The sequence below is a fragment of the Panthera pardus genome, unplaced genomic scaffold, assembly GCF_024362965.1.
Source record: "Panthera pardus isolate Hobbes unplaced genomic scaffold, ASM2436296v1 HiC_scaffold_2, whole genome shotgun sequence".
Taxonomy (NCBI): Eukaryota; Metazoa; Chordata; class Mammalia; order Carnivora; family Felidae; genus Panthera; species Panthera pardus.
The window spans coordinates 63,367,509-63,388,982 of record NW_026526765.1 but is presented as its reverse complement, the minus strand read 5'-3'; the positions used below and the strand labels follow the sequence as shown (position 1 = coordinate 63,388,982).

Sequence of the window (21,474 nt, the reverse complement as noted above, 5' to 3'; positions counted from 1 at the left end):
AGGATATTAATGGCAGGGGGGAGGAGGAAATATAATACTAGACTCTAAAAATTTTTAAGTGAATTTAGCTTTAAAGAAAACCCATGAGAGAGTCTCGCCTCAACAAAGATGGACCCCAGAGGCAAATGATCTAATTTAGCAACTGCATGAGGAAAGTGAGACAAAGAAGACTTGACCACTTTGCCTAAGATCACACATCAATATCTCAAATCTTGGGTTCACTGCCATTTCCAGCACACAGACTCTGGAACTCGTTCCACAAGAAAAGCTAAGATCCTGCTGTAATGGCAACCCCTTATATTATTCCCCCTTATCTCGATGTCATTATCACCACTGGGTTTGGTTTTCGGTCTACACACATTTACGCTGAAGTATTATATTTTGACATTATTTCTGGTAGCTGTAGCATGAAGAGTCTGATAATAAGTGAGGCTTTTATAAACTGTACAGTCTCCAGAGGATCTGACGCATCCATCGCAATTCTCACAAATCAAATTTCTTTTCACTTTTCCTGACTCAACAATCCTATGTCCTTCAGAATACTGATTTCAAACATAAAAGCAGATCCAGTCACAAAAATAATTTGTAATCCTCCATTCATGATATACCATAGACAAGGAGTACAAGGTGGTGTGTTGGTTTTCTGCCTGCTTGTTTGGTTTGATTTCGTTTTTGGAATGATGAGAATATGGCTATTTAGTCAGGGAATACTTCTTCGAGATGGTGGGACTTAAACTTTGGCAGATAGAAGGCATTGTGAACACACAAATTTAAGATCCATATTCAATAGTGAATGAGTAGAAAAGAAGTAAATATGTCTTTTGAATTCTACCCAATTAAACGATAGTAGAACAAAACAGACACTTTTTGATTCTTTAATTCCTTCTATGAGTAGATGCCCCTTCCTGGTGAAATTTAGTCTGTTTCAGCAAATGTGCATAAAATAGAACTCAATAGTACAATGGGGTAATATTTAGAACCAGAAAGGAGAATTTACCAAAGGCACCGTAAAGGCCAATAAAACTTCATCCTTCTTGTTCTCATTAGACAGCCAACGGTGAATGACCTTGTCCTTCACAATGTCAAGTCCTGTGGTCTCAGGCTGCTTTTTCTGGTTTCAGATCTCTGATTACCCTCCTTTTCCCCTGGAACATTTTTCTAACTACATGGAAATGGTTTTTATGTTGACATTTCAAAGGTCACTCTACAGAATCTAAGGGTAGATTAAACCATTCTTTATGTATCAGTATGTGATTCTCATTTATCCTGTCACCAATTTCAAGACAGAGAATCAGTTGGTTCTCAACGTTTAAAAAGTTCCTGCCACAATCAGGAGGAAAAATAATTATTCGTTATACAGCTAATAGATTAATAGCAACTTGCAATTATGATTACAGAACAAACTAATGTCATTTTTTCCACCGGTCAAAGCATACCTCCTATATTTTCTCATCTAGGACTAACTTGGTTCAGTTCTGTGAACTTCACTAGGGTAAATCAATTATCACTTACCATTAATAAGCAGAGAGCTATCGGATCCTGGATATGAATAGTTTAGACGACCTGAAGGTAAAAGAAGGCCGTTACTAAATTTATTTTTTTCAGAGATGGTTTAAACGTATTTGTAACAAAGCTGAATTAATAGCTTTAATAGGTAAGGTATTTTTAAAAAGCTTTATTATGGGATAAAACTTTGCTGTGCTAATGAACACAATGAGTCAGAGGACATGTCAATCAGCATGTTCACAAACATCCAAAAAGGGCAAGTTTGAAAGTGGGAAAATAAAATATCCCTCATATTTAACTATTTGCTCTCTAATTTCCAAATTCCCACACAAAGTAATTTCCTTTATAACATTATGTTCTAACACAAACTCATCATGATAGTTTTTTTGCTCCATAAGTGTGAAAGTTTTCAGGTGTGCAGTTTTTTTTGTGTGTGGTTTTTTAAAAGTACGTAAGTAGCAGGAAGATTTCTCTATATAATTCATAACAAAAGTCCAGGCTTATAACTACATGTACAGACACACTAATAGGTTTAAATTCTCATTTGGGAGGAAATGCACAGAAGGTAAGCAAAACATATCACCGTACTTACATGTGACAGAAAATATCAAAGCCCAGAGCACAATGCCCAGAGCACAATAGGTGCTCAATAAATGCTGGGTTGGTTTACTTCTGATTTCGAGGTGATTCAAAATCTAGTTTTGAACCTACAGTGGACACCCAAGATGTCCATCAAAAGAGAATTTGTGTTGGCACTAAAATTTTTGGAAGCCACAGCATCTTCTAGATTGGTAGCCACAAATAAAGGGAGGGAAACAGCAGTGGGGTGGATCTCTCCATTTATAAGGAATTACATTTCTGTTTTGGAGGAGTTTCTAAATATCTACACCACATAGTACCATGTACTACTTCTGGGTACACACCATGCCCCTAGTTCTACTCTGTAAATTATAAACATTATTAGGGCAACAGTTTTAAGTCTCCATATTCTACACGTTCATCTGCACCCGCCTTCATAAGAATGGTGGAAAACCCTCTACAAGTCTAAAGAACGAATAGGAGAACGTGACTGTTAATTATCTACCATGGTCAGCACTTTGTAAATCGGGGAATAGTGTGAGAATTTAAAACTGACTCCTAATTACAGACATTTCATTAGGAAATAGCACACTAAACTCTAATCCCACAGAATCACAGCAGACTCTCCGAAGGTACGGAAAAGTGGGTAAGCAGAGGTTCTCGCACGCCTTAAGGCTGAGGCAAGCCTTCCAACATGCCAGGAGGCTCTGTCTAGCTCCAGGAAACACTATGGGAACCAGAGCTAATATGTGGTCCTATCGCTCCACTAGCCATACATTTACAACTCCTCAGAAAGGAACTTTAGGCCTCAACTATCTTTCGATTTCTCAAATTCTGCTTCTTTGAAATAGTCTCCAAAGAAACGACCTCATGCCATGAAAAAAAAGAAAACTGTGCTCTATTGCTAATAGCTTTAGTTAACCCATGTCCAAAACTTGGGAGTCTAATATGAAACAAAATCTGAACTTCATAATTTTCCTATACTTTAAGGCCAAATACAAGGATTATTATTAAGTTGTTAATTATTTCACTTAAATTTCAGTTTGCTCCTAGTTAGACTGAAGCTAGGGATGGAAATAGGAAAGGAGGAGGTAAAAGTTAATTCTGATATTCAATGTCTTCACGGAAGTTGGCTCAATTATTTAACGCTAATATACACAGCCAAGTATCCAAGTCGGGCGAATTCCATCTAACCTGCTTTTAACTATAAGCCTGGATTGTATGATCTGTCACAAGCATTTTTTTTTTCTTTTTTTTTTAAAGCAGAGACTGGTGACGCTGGAAAAAGAACATGACCTTAACTGTTAAAAAAGTTAGGAGCGGGTGAGTAGTGTTTCTGAATCAGTTAACTCAAAGTAGCAGCTGATTTTCTGTAATGGAACACACGTATAAATTTTATTGCTGCAAAAACCCTCTAGTAAATAAGAGAACTATGACACATACCATTTTCATTTGCCATTTCATTTTTTAAGTTGATGTAAGTCAACACAGAAACAAAAGTATTTAACTATATTAATCGAAGTTAAAAGGAAATGTTTTACTTCTAAGAACATATTCTATTTTTTTTTTTTTTAATGCTAACCTTCCAGGTGAAACCAGGACTGTTCCATATAAACTAAATGCCTCTTATCTGATGCCAAGAAGGGATAATCAACAATGAGAATCCAAAAAGGACAAATGACCAAACTGGCTGGCCCAGTTTAAACAAACCAAGTTCCACCTTATCAGAAACTCACCTTTTGGGTATCTCTTTTAAGGAGAGAGAGATAAGAAGAATATTTCAACTTGACAGGCACAAAAATGTCCTGAACTCAGTTCTCAGAGTTTGCCTCAACGCGCAGCTTCTGAGGAGATCCTACCCTTTACCGCCAAGTAGGTGACCTTTGACCCCTTTCCTGCTCTTCCGAGGACTTCCGAATGCAGTAATTCTACCCTTCAGCGAAGACAATAGGGCACTGAAGAATCAACAGCCAAGTTCATAGTTTAACTCTGAAAGTGATACTTGTTTTTAATTTTCTAACCTGGTCTTGTGATATGAGTCCTGTCAAGCTGGAATCAATTTTGGCCTCCAGGTAACAAATACACCTGTGACATTTTGTTAACCAATCAGTAATGTTTTCTACTTCGATTCAGAAAATATAAGCAATGATATTTTTTTTCAAAAAACTTTTTTTAAAACTTCATAATGCTTCCTTAACCTGACTGCCCTACCCTTCTGTAAATTCTTTCTACAATTAAAATATCTAGAGTCACCCATTGATGACATCCATTATGGATGACACGTATCACTTCCTTTCTGGAAATCTTCCATAAACTCTCATTTTAAGTGCCATGGGACATTCAAGTCTTCCATAAGCCTTTTCATTCTCCTTGTACACCCTTCATTTCTGTGCTAATATTCCCTCTGTTCTACGGATGCCAATTTTTACAGACATTTCTGCGGTTTCTATTCCACAGCTAGATCACTGACAATCCCTTCTTTTGTTTGACAGTACTCTTCCTTTGTTCCCAGGGGAGGGGATTTTTCAAATCTTTTCTTTTTTTTCTCTCTTCAGATTCACCCTTTTCCAGTGCAACCTTCCCCAAAAGGCAACCCCCTTTCTAGATTAACTCGCTAAGTTTTATTTCTAACTATGTTGCAACAGCCAACCTTGTTAGGTAATCATCTAAATTTCTTTTTTTTATCTCTTTATCATAATAGCCCCCTTTAAGAATTAGACTTTTACCTAGGTACCTTGAGTTTCCTGTTTGAGTACCAGGTAAGCATTGAATGAGTTCATTCCACTGAAATTAAAATACCAGCATTTTACAAATGAATAAAGTGAAGTAGAACAAAAATAAATGAGCTATCTGAATATGAATATAATCCAGTGTTTGTGGGTTTTGCTTGGTTGGTTTTTTGATAACTCATCTATCTATAAATATAAGCCAGGTTTTGGCACATTTAGAATTGAATTTCTCAAGGGAGAAGGAGGACACTGGGATTTCAGGCAAAGTGAACCTACTGGATAAAATTCAGTCTTGGAAGGCTCTTAGTATTGATTATGTTATGAATATATAGAAATACTGCCTGGCTAGCCATCCTAATCTTAAGGGCGATTATGACAGAAAAATAGTAGTCCCTGGAGACCAGCTGGGGCATTTGGAGCCAGGAGCCCGGCATACATCATGCAGAAGGCAGAGACTATATTTGGTGCTATGACTCAACCTAGCCAAATACAGGCAACTGATACAGTGTGAGACTCTGGGGAACTACACTACCAAATTCTACAGCTCGGAAAAGATATGTACTTCAGCTAGCCAATTTTATGCCAGGCATTTGCAAGTTGCAGAACCAATATTTACCAACCAGAATAAGAACTGCTGGGGGGCGGGGGGGGCAGAAGTACCCAAAAGAACACTATGTACTATTATACTAAGACGAAAACTAAAGTAACCTCGTCAATGAGATGAAAGGAGGGAGGAAGGACTAGAAGGAGATACTCTGATATATTAGAGTATATATATGTATGCATTACTTCCAAATTAGAGAAAAAGTTATTTTCTAAAACATTACCCAGATATTACTGCTACTGATGATTCGGCAGGAAATGATATAATAAATGCTACTATTTCAAACACAGAAATATACAAATATACAAACACCGAAAAATGTCAAATGTTCTATAGTGCTATTAGATTTCATGCCACAACCTTCTTTTTCAGTCATGCCAGCATTGTCGGTGACGTGTGTAGGCTAAGGAATGATAATACGGGATAACTGCAAGGTTGCCCAAAATACAGCCATGCAGTCCTATATAAAGTAACGAGTGATGTAAAAGTCTAAGTTTTTTTGATTGACTCACCCTATTAAAACCTGGATACTCCAAGGAAAAGAGAAGGGTTTTCAGTGGACACCATTAAAATTTTCTAACAGGAAAAGGATAAGTATATAGGCTTAGGCCCATTCCTAAGGCAGAGTAAAGATTTATACACAGTACCAACATACATACATACATAAACATACATATACACTTGTTGTTTCACTGCAGTGTCCCTGCTAATTTTCTTTAGCTCACATTTAAGCAAGTCAAAGCTATACTGCCACCAACGAGTTTTTAAAGGAGGTGTTGTTGCTCTACCTGCCTTTCTGCATCTGCGGTTTTTACCAACACTGCCTGAGACTTGCAGCAAGATGGCGCTGTGGGGACCTAGACAACACAGAGCGAGGCTCAAAGAGATGTACAAAAAATTCAGTTTCTGAATACCAAATTTATACTTAGATGCAGAACACATATCAATAGGAACTATTGTAAAATGTGTTCAATACGTTCTATCACTTAATCGTATAATTATTTTTACTAATGCATTCCACTGACCTTACTCTATCCCCTAACCTATCTGTGATACCACCAGCCTCCAGTAAAGATGTCTCCATGCAAAATCACAAAGGAGGAACTGGCTGGAACTGACATCAGCTGGAGAATCTTGCCCCTCACCCATCCAAAGAGACATTTAAATCACACGTAGACACACTTCACGCTAAGCAAAACCCTTCTCTGAGAAAGAGCTGGCTTTCACTTTAAAAGCCAGGGCTTATTAAAAATTCTTGACTTCTCTTGCCTATCTCCCCAGGTTCATCTTTCCACACTGCCATTTCCCTTCCCACATTAGCTACTCCATTAACTTTTACTTCCGGGTAAACTTTTACTGGCCCGTTAACTTTTACTTCCGGGTTCCACCCTCTGTCTGGAATGCCCTCCTCTCTCTACTCCCAATGTCTCACCACTCAAGCCACCACCCTTCTGCCCAGGTAGCTTCTCATCCTATGGGAAGTCCTCCCTGCCTGCCCAAACCACTGGCTCTCTGGTTCAGACAACCTCATGCACTCCATACAACACCCTTTACACGATATTTGAATTACCTATCTCTAAACTCCCTCTTTCTCTAAGGCAACAAAATCTTTCAGGACAAATTTGGAGGTCTTGCCTCCCAGAGCTTCGAGCAAAGATGCTCCATAAATAGCTGAAGCAAATGAAGCAAAGCCAGCAATTGGTGGTCTCTCTGCCCCGGAACATGCAGTAGAAAGGGTAGAGAGGCAGACCAATTCCCGTCTTGTGAGCTAGGTCGAATTAGGTAGCTTTTATGACCCTCGGTAAAACAAGTATTTCCATTTACTTTGCAAGGCTGTTGTTGAGAAATTCATGACACAATTTTTGCAGAATGCTCGGAAAAGTCCCCGGTACAGAAGAGGTGCTCTATTAACATTAAATCTTTTCCCCTCTGAGACCACAAGCCAGAGATAACCAACAATCTTCCACTTATGAAAGAAAGAGGAAGGATTTGTTTTAGCCAAATAAGATCCAAACTGAAAACTTGGAGAAGGGAGTGGCCATCTGGGGGATTTTTCAGCTTCAGAGAGATGAGAGCTTGCTGGTGTTCTTGGTTACAAACGGATGTGATTCTTTGGGGGAGTGAAGAGGGAAAAAAAATCAAACTCCTTACCTTTATAATAGCCAAACTGGCAAAGTAGCAGAAGTGTTTTAGGAAATGAAAACTGAAAATTCAACTGAAAAATGTTCCTTATAAAAAAACCAAGGAGGTCTTCCTTTTGTACCAATGCCTCAAATTTATTTTTCAATTGTGGTAAGAGATTGTAATAGTGGCAAAACAATAACATTTATCTGTAAGACAGTAAAGTCAAGGGGTAAGTTTCCATAGATTATAGAAGGTTTCCTATAAAAAAGAAGGATGGCTTTGACTGGAACTCAGGGCAGGTACAAAGTTGCAAGACCTAACAAAAAGCATCTAAGAATTTCAGGCAGAAGGGGATGTCTAGAGAGAAACTAGCAAACAGCTGACCCAATTAAGGAATTCAAAAGATTTCCTACTGCCAGTAAACCAACAACAAGCCGGCAAGCAGGAAGGCTATTTTTATCCCTGCCAGAGGCCTTCTGACTCTGGATGCTACATTTAGAGGACAGAGCAACAAGATAACTTGCCTTAAGAGGATGTTATGATACCAGTGATTAATAGCAATTTTTAAAGCTTAAAAAACTAGGCATAGTTTTTGTCCAAATTTGAATGAACAAAAGCCAGTTTGAAAAACAAAAACAGAAAGATAATATAATGGAAAGAAAAGTGGAAAAACAGACCAACGGGTAGTAAAGTTTTAAGTAATCCAGAAAAAAGTCAAGGCAGTAAATTGAAATTCTCCTATCTTGGCAAAAGTTTGATTAAAAAAGGCATGTGTTACAAGAGACACATTTTAAAAGAACCAGTGAATAAACAAAGAATTAGCGATCTGACCCCAAGGTACAAATGATTTTGAGCCACGGCTCTCTGTACTGACATGAACATAAAAGATCAAGACAAACTTATGAAATCTCTAGATGCCAGAAGCCAAGTTGCTTGCAAACGATTGAGAACTTTAGAGAAGAGTGATAAACTGCTCCTGAAACTGATTACTGAAGTCCAACCCCCAAAAAGCAATCGGCAGAGTCATTAACTGACTTTCTGCATACATACCTATCCTCAACTCTAATCACTTATTTAATATAAAGTCTGATGACTTTATTGAACCTTAATGAAGAATGTACTTGAATTTCACACCTGATGCAATTTCCCCTTTTGTGGTTTCTCAGAAGGCCCAGTTTTTATTTTCTATCGATATTTAAGGCACTGAGGCTTCCTCCGCCTTACTAGCCTTCAAAACTAAGTAATAAACAAGCTATTATTCCAAGATATCTGCTAATTATTTGAAGGATAAGATGCATGAGGCCAGGAGTCTTTGCTTTTATTCCCTGATATATCCCAACAGCCTAAAATAGTGCCTGGCACATGGCTGATTCTTGATATGTATTTGTTGTACAAATGGCCTCCCACAGCTTTAGATTTTATATCCAAAGTGGTTCACAAAGTGAGTGAAGATGACAGGGGGGCAAGACAGCAGTGTATCTGAATCACTTGGAGAATACGCATGCTTCAGTCTCATGACAGACCTGGTGAATCAGAATCAGGGAAAATAAGCCACCTTGGAAACGTTCCCTCAGCGATCCTATTTTGACCTCTACCCTCGATAATGTAACCTTCAGTAAGAAACCAGCAGATTTGAGATCGGAATCTTTTACCGTACATTAGGATAAAATGCAGATCTTCAATTCTGACCCAGTGTCCTAAGTAAAAATTAAGAAACGTTAACGCCTATTCTCTGTCTAAAGCGTACTAAAAAAATAAATAAATAAGAAGAAGAAAAAAAATGTTCAGGCTCTTTTTATGTTTTCCTCTTAAACGCCACATAATAAACACCCGAGCTACTAAACCAGGAACCAGGAGCTCTGTGTTCCTTTCTAGGTACCAGTTAGTTGAGTGATGAGTGACTTTTCCAGAAGCTGTTGTGTCTCTCTGAACTTCAACTTCCTCAACTGTAAAATGGAGATCACAAAACTCACATAAAAGGTTATGGTAAGGATTTAAGTTGCATAAATCCCAGAAGGGGCACGGAGTGAAAGTCAGAGAAACGGTATCAGAAGGACGAACTCTCCCACTTGGAAGTGGTTGTTAACACCGCTTCCTACACAGGATGTCCAGGTCTATCTCAAAAAAGAAAACCGTAGCCTGGCATCAAATGTGTCCTCTGATCTACTACTACCTGGTGCATAGAGTGTACTCGAATATTTGTGGAACTGGAATATAAGCAGGAGCTCAAACCGTGGGCCTTAAAGAAGGCTGTCTCCCCCTGCTATCGGGGGCTGCCATGCTACCCAACCCCTTGTGGCAGGACTCCCCCGGACCCTAGCATTGCGCCAGACCTAGTCTAAACAGCCCACGCTCCTAGCCCGGCCTCGTAGGGCAAAAAGATGGTTTTAGACGTCAAAGTCCCAAAGTGCTATTTTGGTGGAGCTAATAATCTAGGGTAAGGCAAGTTCAGCTCCTCGTTCCTCTATGTCTCCATCGTCACCATCTCCTCTATTAAATTCCTCCTTACGCTACACTCTTTTTGGTAACGGGGTACATTCCAATGGCAGTGTAAAGAAGAACAATTAGGGGCACCTGGGTGGCTCAGTCGGTGAAGCGTCCGACTTCGGCTCAGGTCACGATCTCGCGGTCCGTGAGTTCGAGCCCCGCGTCGGGCTCTGGGCTGATGGCTCGGAGCCTGGAGCCTGCTTCCGATTCTGTGTCTCCCTCTCTCTCTGCCCCTCCCCCCATTCATGCTCTGTCCCTCTCTGTCTCAAAAATAAATAAACGTTAAAAAAAAAAAATTAAAAAAAAAATTAAAAAATTAAAAAAATTAAAGAAGAACAATTAAAGAAGTTCTCTAGAGCAGTGTTTCATAACCTTTTGTAATTATTAAGACCTACTTTAATCAAAATATTTCAGGGGTGCCTGGTGGCTCAGTCGGTTAAGCGTCCGACTTCGGCTCAGGTCATGATCGCACAGTTTGTGAGTTCGAGCCCGGCGTCGGGCTCTGCGCTGACAGCTCGGAGCCTGGAGTCTGCTTCGGATTCTGTGTCTCCCCTCTCTCTCTGCCCCTCCCCTGCTCACACACTGTCTCTGTCTCTCTCAAGAATAAACATTAAAAAAAATATTAAAAAAAAAAAAAGTTTCGGAGAGCCTCCCCACCACACTAACAAATGAGACCCCAACCCCCGCTCCCATGAATACTACCTGTAAAACAACAACAAACCACCTTAATAATAAAAGGCTACTATGAATTTAGCAACACCTTGAAATGTATTTTAATTACATTACATCAGCATCCACATGCTTCTGAAAGACAATACTGCATATGTAAATGATGTATCTATCACCTAACTGGAATGCTTAGTCCTAATGGGTTCATAAGGGCCCCATCAAATAATTCTCATGGTTCAAGAGGCCCATGGTCCACAAACTGAGAACAAAAACATTCCATGACGCCAAGTTTAAACAAAGGCTTCCTAAACATAATATTTTTAGGCCTATCTCAAAAAGAAAAGATGCAGTCTAAACACAAAGCCTACATTCAGCTGACTACATTTATTTGATTCCTGGTATACCCTTTCTACAACTAATCAGTATAAAATACTGCCACGCCCAAACTCACACGAAATCCATTCGCTACTTTTCGTCATGAAGCTACAAAACTCTGCAATTTTGTCACTTAGGAATACCATGTCAGAGAGACTTTGTGGAATTGCTAACAGTAGTTTAGAGGTCATGGTGTTCAATCCTTCCATTCCCAGGTGAGGAAACCAAAATCTAGAAAGAAGTGATGGACCGAAGGCCTTATAACTGCTAATGGCAGAGCCAGGTTGGAGCACAATCCTAAATGCTTCTCTTTTCACTCCTCACAATTTGGGAAAGTCTGTTAGAAGGTAACAACTACTGATCATGTACAATAAAGAGATGGAGTGGCTAATTTAAATACCCGTATTTAATGAACCATACTAGGCATTTATTATTTGGAATATTAGGGCCAGCAGAAGTTAGATTTTTTTGTTTTAAGTTCTTTATACTTCAATTAATCACGACTGCTCTTCAGAATTGAGATTTGCACTTAGTGTGGGTTTCTTGAGAATGAAAAAAGGGTCCTCTAATTGGTTGATTCCTCCTTCTCTTTCCCAATGTATAGCAACTGGCATCAGCCCAACTGGATTCCAAAGAGATTATGGAACTGCTTTCCCTTCAGAGTTCCACTAACGTTCTTAATTGACTGGTTACCAGGTAATACCCAGAATAAAACAAAGCCTTGCTTTTAGACCAGAGCGCACTGGCGTGGGACTGAATTCAGAATCAGTCAATTAGACAAAATAATGAAGCCCAGAGGCAGCCTGGCCATCTCAATACCTGATTCAAAGAGTAGTAACTAGTTCAAAATTAGTTAAAAAGTACTCCTTTTGCAAACTTTTAGCGCTGAACAACAACAGACTCTCTCTTGCGAGAGTTTTCTCTCTTTTCCATCTTGTAACTTTAGTAGTGAGGATAGTGGCAACGTGAGGGGGAAAAAATAAGGAGCTGTGGGGTAGAGAAATTCACCGTACCGGGTATATATATATATATATATATATATATATATATACACACACACATATGCATGCTAAATGAATCACCTGCATACATTAGTCATGTGGAAATGCCATGCCTATCAAGGAAGAAATAATTTTGTGGCACAACTGTGCAACTGATCTGTCCTTCCTGTCACTGAACTGAACGCAAAGAGAATCTCGGATATTTTTATGACAGCGCCAAGTTGGCAAATAACATATTCAAGGATTACAGATCACAGGGTCAAGGAAAAGTCTTAAGATCTTTGCAGACTACTCCCTATTGTATTACCCCATTATCAAAAGACTTTTCATTATGTAGCTATTAGTATTCAGGGCTGGTTTACTACCTGTCACGAAATAAGAGAGCAAGTCCCCTCTCCAGAGAATTTTAGAATATAGAAGGGAGACCAAAAGTACTAAGTGACACTACCAAAAGGTGCACATATACTATTATTTATTTGGAGGCAGGGCATGGACAAAATGGATCTCTATAAATATTCTCGACTTCCTTCTCCTATTTTTCTAGTGTAGGAAGCTCCCTATTATGTAACGCTGGCAAACTGTTGACAAAGTCGGAAGACTTTACTGCTTAAATATCGTTCTGATTTCATTTCTGAACGAAAAATAATATTATTGCCTGTCCATAAGGTAATACCTATACTTACTAAGCTGTACACAACACTGAAAGGGTAAAACACTGCAGAAAAGCACTTGTTAATGTGCTACCTGACTGCTGCCTTTTTTTCCCAAGTTACTGTTTTCTTGTTATTTCTAAGTGTTAACTGTCACGTGCAGTCGATTCCATCACCAGTCCCTGCTCTGAACGTACATCCAACAAAATTAAGCCACAACAGCCATAAAGTATGTGAGCCTTAACGCAATTGTAAAGGGGGGGGGGGGGGAAGGTTGCTAAGTTAAAAGCTTCTTTTAAAGAAATGTTTCGGATCTTTAACCTTCTATAAACAGTTCACTCTCACCCCTCCCCCCACCCCCCATGCCCCTTTACCCTCACCTCTCACGCAGGTAAAATCAGGAGTTTAACAATGTTTTAAGAGGATCACTGAATTTTCATGGACTCAAAATAAGATTCTTAGCGCTCCATGCTCAGGATTAAGAGGACTGCTTAAGTAATTCTGGACCCACATCATGGATGACATAAGACAAACTCCCCCTTTGTGACAACTGCTTACATGATTTTCAGAACAAATAAAAACAAAAGTCAATATTCTATCACAAATGTGTGGAGGGGACAGGGCAAAGAATCTACTTACCACGACATGTTATGTTAATAAACTGGGCAGAGGAGGGTCTGGACACAGCACAAGGAGTGTTTACTATGAACAGAGCGGGTTTCAGTTCAGAGGCTAAAGGTCCAATGCTCTGTTCATACACATCACATTTTGTTCTCCCAGCCATCCCCCCCCCACCCCACCCCCCCCCCCCCCCCCGCTCCGAAAACAAAATAAATAAACAAAACCAAAAACAAAAGCAATCCCCAATCTGAAAAAGTGAAGCCATGCTGGTCAAAATCCACACCTTTGTAAGCTCTGCCTACACAGTGCTTGAGGAATCCAACAAATCCTGACCGGTAGTAAACCAGAGAGCGGACAGTGGTTCACAATTAAGAATATACCCTGCGTCGGTGATACAAAGGAAATCATGCCCCGCTACTTTGTCCCCTCCTGGCTCACAAAAGAAGTTACCTCAACACAGAAGCCCAGGTCCCATCCTGCGGCACCGCTAAACTAAGCAAAAGAGAAGGAGTGTTGAGGATGTTCCATTTCAGGGGTCATAAAAGGGAGAGAGCGAAAGGAGAGGAAACCACTCGTTTCATTTCTAAACAGCCACACACACAGTTCACTGCAGTCGAGTTTAAATTGTATTTTTTGCTGTGTACTTAACTCTATTACTCACGAAGCTTCTAGAAGTAAGGCCACGTTCTTCTCTCTGGAGGCCTTAGCCACTCCCCTGCCAGGCTGCTCTGAGTTAACTTGGTATCATCCAAACAGAGCAAGAAGGAACCAGTCGAGTTCAGGAAGGATCCCGCCCGACTTTCAGAGCAGCTGCCTGGTGGACTCTGAATCTTCAAGACGGGTAATATTTAAAGATGCCCCCCAATTCACCGGAAGACATCTGACGCCAAGTAACAGTCATTCACTTGGAAGGTGAAATTTGATTAAGAATCACGAGCAAAATTAGCTGGTTTGCACTATCCGTTTCTTCTTTACAGTACTTTGTATCACGCTCTGTTAAATCTCCCTTAAAGGAAAACGTTCATCTTGTCCTTTACAAAAGCGATGGAGGCGTGGGGCGCAGAGTAGTGCATAGTAGTCTTTTCTCACATTGCCACAGGCAAACTGATTCAACTGGGATAAAGGTTAAATACTACAAGAAATGATATCCCCTCACTACCACTTGAAATAAATCATTTTAACATTACAGCAGCGGAACTTCTTTCAGTCAGAGCTCCTTTCGTTTTTATAATTTTATTCACTCCAAAATCCAATTTTATAACTGATGTTAAATGTAGTCCTATTTTCAACAACTCTCATAAAAAGTTTTTGGAGCTATCTCAAGTATACATAAAGTCACTCTGCAATATATGTTCTAAAACATCTGTATCAGTTTGCAACATCTGTTCCTTAAACTACGGAATTAGATGGCTGCAATTTGGAATATAGGATTATTAAAAGAATTGGGGATCAAAGAAAAATGTAAGGCTTCCTGGCTCTTTTTTATGGTATCTATTTTTAAGTAGCACTAACTTTATCCTCCCCCCTACTGTAAGGAATTTAAATTATCCCAAAGGTCATTCTCTTACAGCGACATAAAAACTTATGCAAAATAAATGAAACAGGCTTTGTGTACTCAACTTTCAACGGAGTTTCATGATTTTCTTCTAGAGAGATCATTATAAATTCTTCTGCTTAGCAACAAAGAAATGAGGCACAGATGGAATCATCACTTGCCTACTCATTTAAGCATTTGTTTCAAACAAATCCACAGCAATGAAAAATAGTGGGGGGGGGGGGAGGGCCCCCAGATTTAATGTGTAATAAAGAAAGAAAAACGTATATCAAAAATATTTTAAAACGCAAGGTCACAGTACCTTCGGCAGCCGGGAATTAAATACATCGCGTTTTTGGAGTAGATCCAGCTCTCAAAATGAATTCTTATTAAATGAATGCATGAAGCAAGTGTGGCAGTAATGTCTAAGTGTGTAACATACTCCCACTGCTTACCCTACATATGCAATAGATTTCTTGGGCACCACGGGATATGTAAAAAAAAATGGCACTTGAAACAACTTGCACCTCTGAATGCAATCCTTATTGCTTACATTCAAGTCAAGTATTTAAAATGCCTGAAACTCACTGGGTGGATACTTTTAGTCCCTCTTCCACAAATGAAAGCAAGATACATTCTGGAACAATATAAAGACAAGAACATTCCAATTTCACAATATTCTGAGGAAAAAATAGGATGATATCCTGACTCATAATTTAGTTAGTTGATACCTGAAGAACAACTATAATGTTTTGACAATTTACAGATTTGCCTTTATTCTCGCAATAATTTTGCTGTCTCATTTGGCTTTCTAGTGAAATGAAGCAAACTATATACTAAGTTGCTTCCATATACAGGATTTAAAATACTCAGCGACTATTATGAAACTGTGGATTGTTTTACTCCATCTGACATCTGATAATTTTCAAGTACTATTTCTCTCTCTTTATTCCAGTGCGGCCTCCCTCTGCTTCCTCTCCCTAACAGCTACTTTTTGGTTTACATCTATACTCTTTCATTCCCTTCCCAGACAGAAAAGGAAAAAAAAAAAAAAGTCTCCTTAATTGTCAGAGGTCTTTCCTACCATACACTGAATATAATACCATTTTGTGAATCTTTTATTTCACTGTGTCCAGCCCATGCTTCAGAAGGCTGAAAACAGATGTGCTCGCATGTGGTTTTAATATATTTCACGCTACTCCATTTCTAAACAGTAAGTACCAATTTCACAGGCAAGAAAAAACACAAATAACAGTAAGATAGAATATTCCCCCAAATGATCAGCTGACCACCTACAACAGTAAAAGATTCTTCTGTCCAGGTGAAGAAAATACTTGATAAGCCTAATAATTCTGTGGCAATGAGCAACCTGCCACTGGGAGATCAAAATTCAAAATCTGTCAATAGCTCACGCTCTTAGCTTACGAGACTGGGTGTGCAGTAAAGAAAATGAAATCGGTCTCTGGGGAAAGGCTTCTATGGACTATTACCGGCATTGGTTATGGAGAATGCAATATATAATTTCGTGGATAAAAATAACATATAGACATGCCAGCTGATCAGAGAAAGGACATGGAGATAAGGTAGAGGCAAGACCCTTTTCCTCCCAAAGAGCTAATCCTCTGTCCATGAAGAAAATGACAGTAGCCTTAATATTCTTGGAGAAACTACTTCAACTGTAATCAAAACTAATATAAATTATGAAATGAAGGCCAGGTACTCCTTTTGCACATTTGTTAAAAATGTTAAAAAAAATTTTAAAAAGATGAAAGGTTTTCAACAAGCCAGTTGGAATCAACAACACATTCATAAAGATACTCAAAAGCTATATTTGAAGGTTCCTAGGCCTATTAAGCATTTTGTCTGTTGACTGCAAAATTAAGTTTTAAACCATACTACATTAAAGGAGATTTTTTTTTTCCCAAAAGGAAAAGCAAAATTTCGTTTTCTAGGTTTTTTTTTTTAATTTAGATGAATAATATAGCCATATCAATCCATCCAACTTAAAGGTCTTATATCAAATTTAAACACATTCAACAATCACATTTCTATAAGGAACTGCAAACGAAAGATTAGAAATAAGTGAAGTCATTCATAATATATTTTATGAAATTATTTTTAAGATAAAATAAACCCAAATATAAAATTTGCTTCCATATGGTGGGCTCTTTTTAATTCTCAAATTCTTTTAATTGAATTCTCATACTTTTTTTCTGAGAGGCATATTATTTTCTACTAGTCTCACAGAATCAACGCTCATATTCTGTTTTCTCCATTTCTAAAGTAGCAGAGCAACCGGAGGGGTTCTTTATTTTCAAAATGGATTGGCAGGTTTTATATATTTACTTTAAAAGGACAATATGTTGTTGTGGTTTTTTTTTTTTTTTTAAGATATTCAACTTCTGTTATCACCTTTAAAAAAAAATCTCACAATAGAATCACTGTTAAAATCAAGCACAGCTTTCCTAGTAGCTATCTAAACCAAGGGAGCTTGACAAGAAGTAAAGTATTTCCTCGAGCCAAACTACATTTCGGTGGTAATAGACTACAGTAATATAAAGTTCATCATCTTGGTTTAAAAAAAATCAAGCTGGGGCACCTGGGGGGCTCAGTCGGTTGCGTATCTGACTTCGGCTCAGGTCATGAGTTCGAGCCCCATGTAGGGCTCTGTGTTGTCACTTCAGAGCCTGGAGCTTGCGTCGGATTCTAGGTCTCCCTCTCTCTCTCTGCCCCTCCCCCACTGACGCTCTGTCTCTCTCAAGAAATGAATAAACGTTAAAAGAAATTTTTTTTTAAATACAAAAAATCAAGCATAACTATACTCTGACATTTTGGGACAAAGAACTCATGTATGAATTCTTTACTACTCTTTAAAGGAAAAAAGGGACAAAGTTCACTTAATATACTTAAGTCACTTTGGCACTTAAGCTTAAGTTCGAGCTAAGTTTCTCATTTGATAGGCTTGAAAATAGACTTAACAGATATTTAGTAATAATCTGTACCATTTATTGAGTGCTTTCAAGGCTGGGCAGTGTGCTGGATCTCATGGATATATCATAGCATTCAATCCTCCCAACCACCATAAACCATAGCAACAGAATGGCAGTTGAAATCCAGATCCGACCCCAAAACCGATGGCCTTTCCGCTTTGCCGCACTTCCTTTTATAAATCACTATTTTTACAAAACCTTTATGTTTCCAGACCAGGCTGATCAGATTTGATGTTTTCTGTCATCGGACTTAATTTTTCGTTATCCCTACAGAATCAGCTTAAAGAAACTTGATTTGGGTAAAAGTTGGTAGGAAGAAATTGAAAGGGGAATATAGAATAAAAGCAGAACTTTATATGATGATTCAGCACACTAGAAGAAATAGAAATAAACCTGAGAGATATTCTGGCTGTATCTGATAAATCAAAGAAATGCTACTGTTAATCCTATTAGAATAATGTGTGCAAACTCTTATTTCTAACCTAAGTACTAGTTAGGGCTTGCTTCTTAGAAGCATCACGTAATAAACTGCTTACATCTGCTACCGTTTGGAAACTGTGTTTTCTCTGAAATGCGCTTATCATGAATAAATAAATAAAATAAAATATCATGAAATAAAAAGAAACAGGCACTTATCATGAAAAATGAGTTCTGATTATTTATTATCCCTTGTATCAAGTACATAAGAGGCTCTCCCCCGCCCCAAAAAAAGAAAGTTGCTAAAGGAATCAAATACATTAAGAATAAACAAATGTTCTTTACCTTCAGCTACTTTTTCTGTACTTAGCTTTTAATTTGGGGATAATTGCAGATTCACAGCACGTTGCAAAACATAGTACAGAGAGATCCCATGTACCCTTTATATGACATCCTCAAGTGGTGACACCTTACATAAGTAGAGTACAAACCAGGAAACTGCCATTGGTACAATATACAGACCATATCCACATTTCTCCTTTAGCTTATACTTTTAATTTAAGAGTGTGTAGTTTTTCTGGTGCTAGAAAGGGCCTTAGACTCTCCTCACTCTTCTGATGAGAAAACAGACACGTCAAAGAGGCTGACCCCAAGTCAGAGTGCTAAGAAATGGCAAAAATAAATTCTGAACAAGAGATCATCTTTCCTCAGAAACAGACTGTGTATTTGGGTTAGAGTCACCCGTCAGAATTATATGGGGAATTCAGTAAAGATCTTCAAAAATATTCTTAATTATGGCAAAGTTATCTCAACAGCTGGGTGCACACTTTTTTCACATATTATTTTTCATCTCCCCAGACCTCAAAAAGCTCTCCTGAAAAAAATGTACCATTGTTCGTCTGCTGAAAAAATACTTAAAAGTTTGACTGCAGCAGTAATATAATCAACCAAACTCAAAGGAAAACCAGGCCGGGCTGGTCACCACTTAAAGCAACAGGCTGTCTTGCCACCTTTGACCCTAGTGCAAAGCTGTGTCTGGCACAAAGTAGGATCATAAACACTGAACAAATGAATGGATGAAGGAGTGAACGAACAGGTAAGTGGGATGACCAAATGTATCCAACGTTCCAAATTTCTTTAAAAAAAACAAGCAAACAAACAAAAAAAAACCCAACCCTGCTTTCCAGTAAACTGACATTTATGTGCAGAAAAATATCTTATTTTATGGGGTAGTTTTCCCAAAATCAGAGCTGGAGGGACCGTTAGAGAATACCCAGTCTGGTAATTCTCAGTCCTGGTTACCGGTGAGCATCACGTGAGACACTGAAAAGTTGACATGCCAAGTCCCATCCCATAGGTGGAATGGAGTCCAGGCATCTATATTTTGTTTTTAAAGCTTACCCATTATAAGTGCCTTACTTTAACAGTGAGGCTAAGCCTCTTACTATAAAGATGAGAAATTAAGGCCTAGGCAAAAGAAAATGTACTATTCAAAATAACAGAGCCAGTCAGCAACAGAATTGAGACCAGAATGCAGAAAGAACACTATTTTTTCCTAACATAATCCATAAAAACTATTTCAATAATAAAACTTCATTTTAACTTGGAAACTACTGGCCGTTTTTAAAAATGTGAAACTAGACCAAAACCTCTATCAGCATTTGGACTCTTACTAGCGTCCAGTCACTATCAAGAGCAGAGACACATAGAGGTTTGAGACACTGAGCACTTTTTGCCTCAGATGTAAAAAAAAAAAAAAAAAAAAAAAAAAAATGAAGTGTATGGTTCGTGTCTCCCATTAAATTAGAACTCTTGCAGCTCTCTTAATGGGTACTGGGAAGGGCCCACAGTGGATGTCCACCAAATACGTTTGATTTTTTCACAAGAGAGGTCCATGTACAAAATTGATGGAACTGACTACATACAAAATATGCACCCATAATATTTGCCGTATTGCTCACGAGATTACATAGATAATACAAATGTTTAACTGTTCGCTAAAACCAAATAGTTAGATTTTTTAAATTACCTTTAATGGAATCATTTTCAGCTCTCATAATGTCAATGAGGGAACTCTCCAGGGAGTGCATGTCAAATGTCCTGGGGCGATCCTGCAAACACAAACAGCCACAAACCACTTTTAAAATAGCTTTTACTTATAAAAGGAGACAATAAGCTGCATCCCATGGGACACAGATCAAAAAAGGGCAATTTTACTCCCTCTATGTGTAAGGTACATTATTACTACATTTTATTTTTAACACTTCCAAAATATCAAAAGCACAAAAAGTACCCAGCGTTCAGCAGAGAGTGATTTGATTTCTAGTAATTTCAATTAAAGCTTTACTTTTACTAATAAAGCAAAGGCAACTAAAACCTGTTTCCATATAGTCAACAACATGAAACAAATGCAAAAATAAAATTCATAACCTGTCTGCCACTTAAGATTGCAGTAACGTGGCAAAACTTGACAAACTTGTTTCAGCACTTTAGGTTCCGAGCTGCATTCAGTAGAGATTGCTACCAAATAGACATATGCTTGTAACCCAAAGTTTGGAAATCGTTATCCAATAGTCTTTTGACCACTAAGTGGCAAAGCAGTCTTGATATTGCTGCCATAATTTTAAAGGGAAGACAGGGGGTCAACACTGTTGATCTAAACCCTGGCTTAACCAAATGCATTTCAAGAGTGGGTGAGAAATCTGAAAATACACAACGAACCAACCGCTCTGGCATTCTTCTGGAGGAAAAGTACTAGAGATAACTAAGATTAAGTTTAGCCTGACAAGTGACGAGTAGGAGATGAAAATATTTTAAAATTAAACTTTGAAAGGAAGCAGTAATACAGGTTTCGGAACCACCCGAAGAATAAACAGGTGCACATACAGAGACAACTGCCAAACGTCTTAAAGAAAAGGGGCTGGGGCGCCTGGGTGGCTCAGTCGGTTAAGCGTCCGACTTCAGCTCAGGTCACGATCTCACGGTCCGTGAGTTCGAGCCCCGAGTCGGGCACTGGGCTGATGGCTCAGAGCCTGGAGCCTGCTTGATTCTGTGTCTCCCTCTCTCTCTGCCCCTCCCCCGTTCATGCTCTGTCTCTCTCTGTCTCAAAAATAAAAATAAACATTAAAAAAAAAAATTTAAAAAAAAAAGAAAAGGGGCTTCCAAAGGAATTTGACAAGCGGGAGTCT

At 38.6% G+C, this 21,474-nt stretch overlaps 1 protein-coding gene across 4 annotated transcripts in view; it reads right to left on the bottom strand.

Annotated features, from left to right (window-relative positions):
- CPEB4 (cytoplasmic polyadenylation element binding protein 4) overlaps positions 1-21,474 on the bottom strand; it is a 67,348-nt gene that overhangs the window by 24,391 nt on the left and 21,483 nt on the right. For 2 of the 4 annotated variants that reach the window (XM_019450346.2, XM_019450347.2), the window contains exons 2-3: positions 20,316-20,397; positions 1,513-1,563 (exon numbers count right to left, since the gene is read on the bottom strand). In XM_019450346.2, the coding sequence (XP_019305891.1) occupies positions 1,513-1,563; positions 20,316-20,397 (133 nt within the window). The remainder of the gene's footprint in view (positions 1-1,512; positions 1,564-20,315; positions 20,398-21,474) is intronic. The other 2 variants (XM_019450349.2, XM_019450350.2) reach the window with 1 other exon arrangement.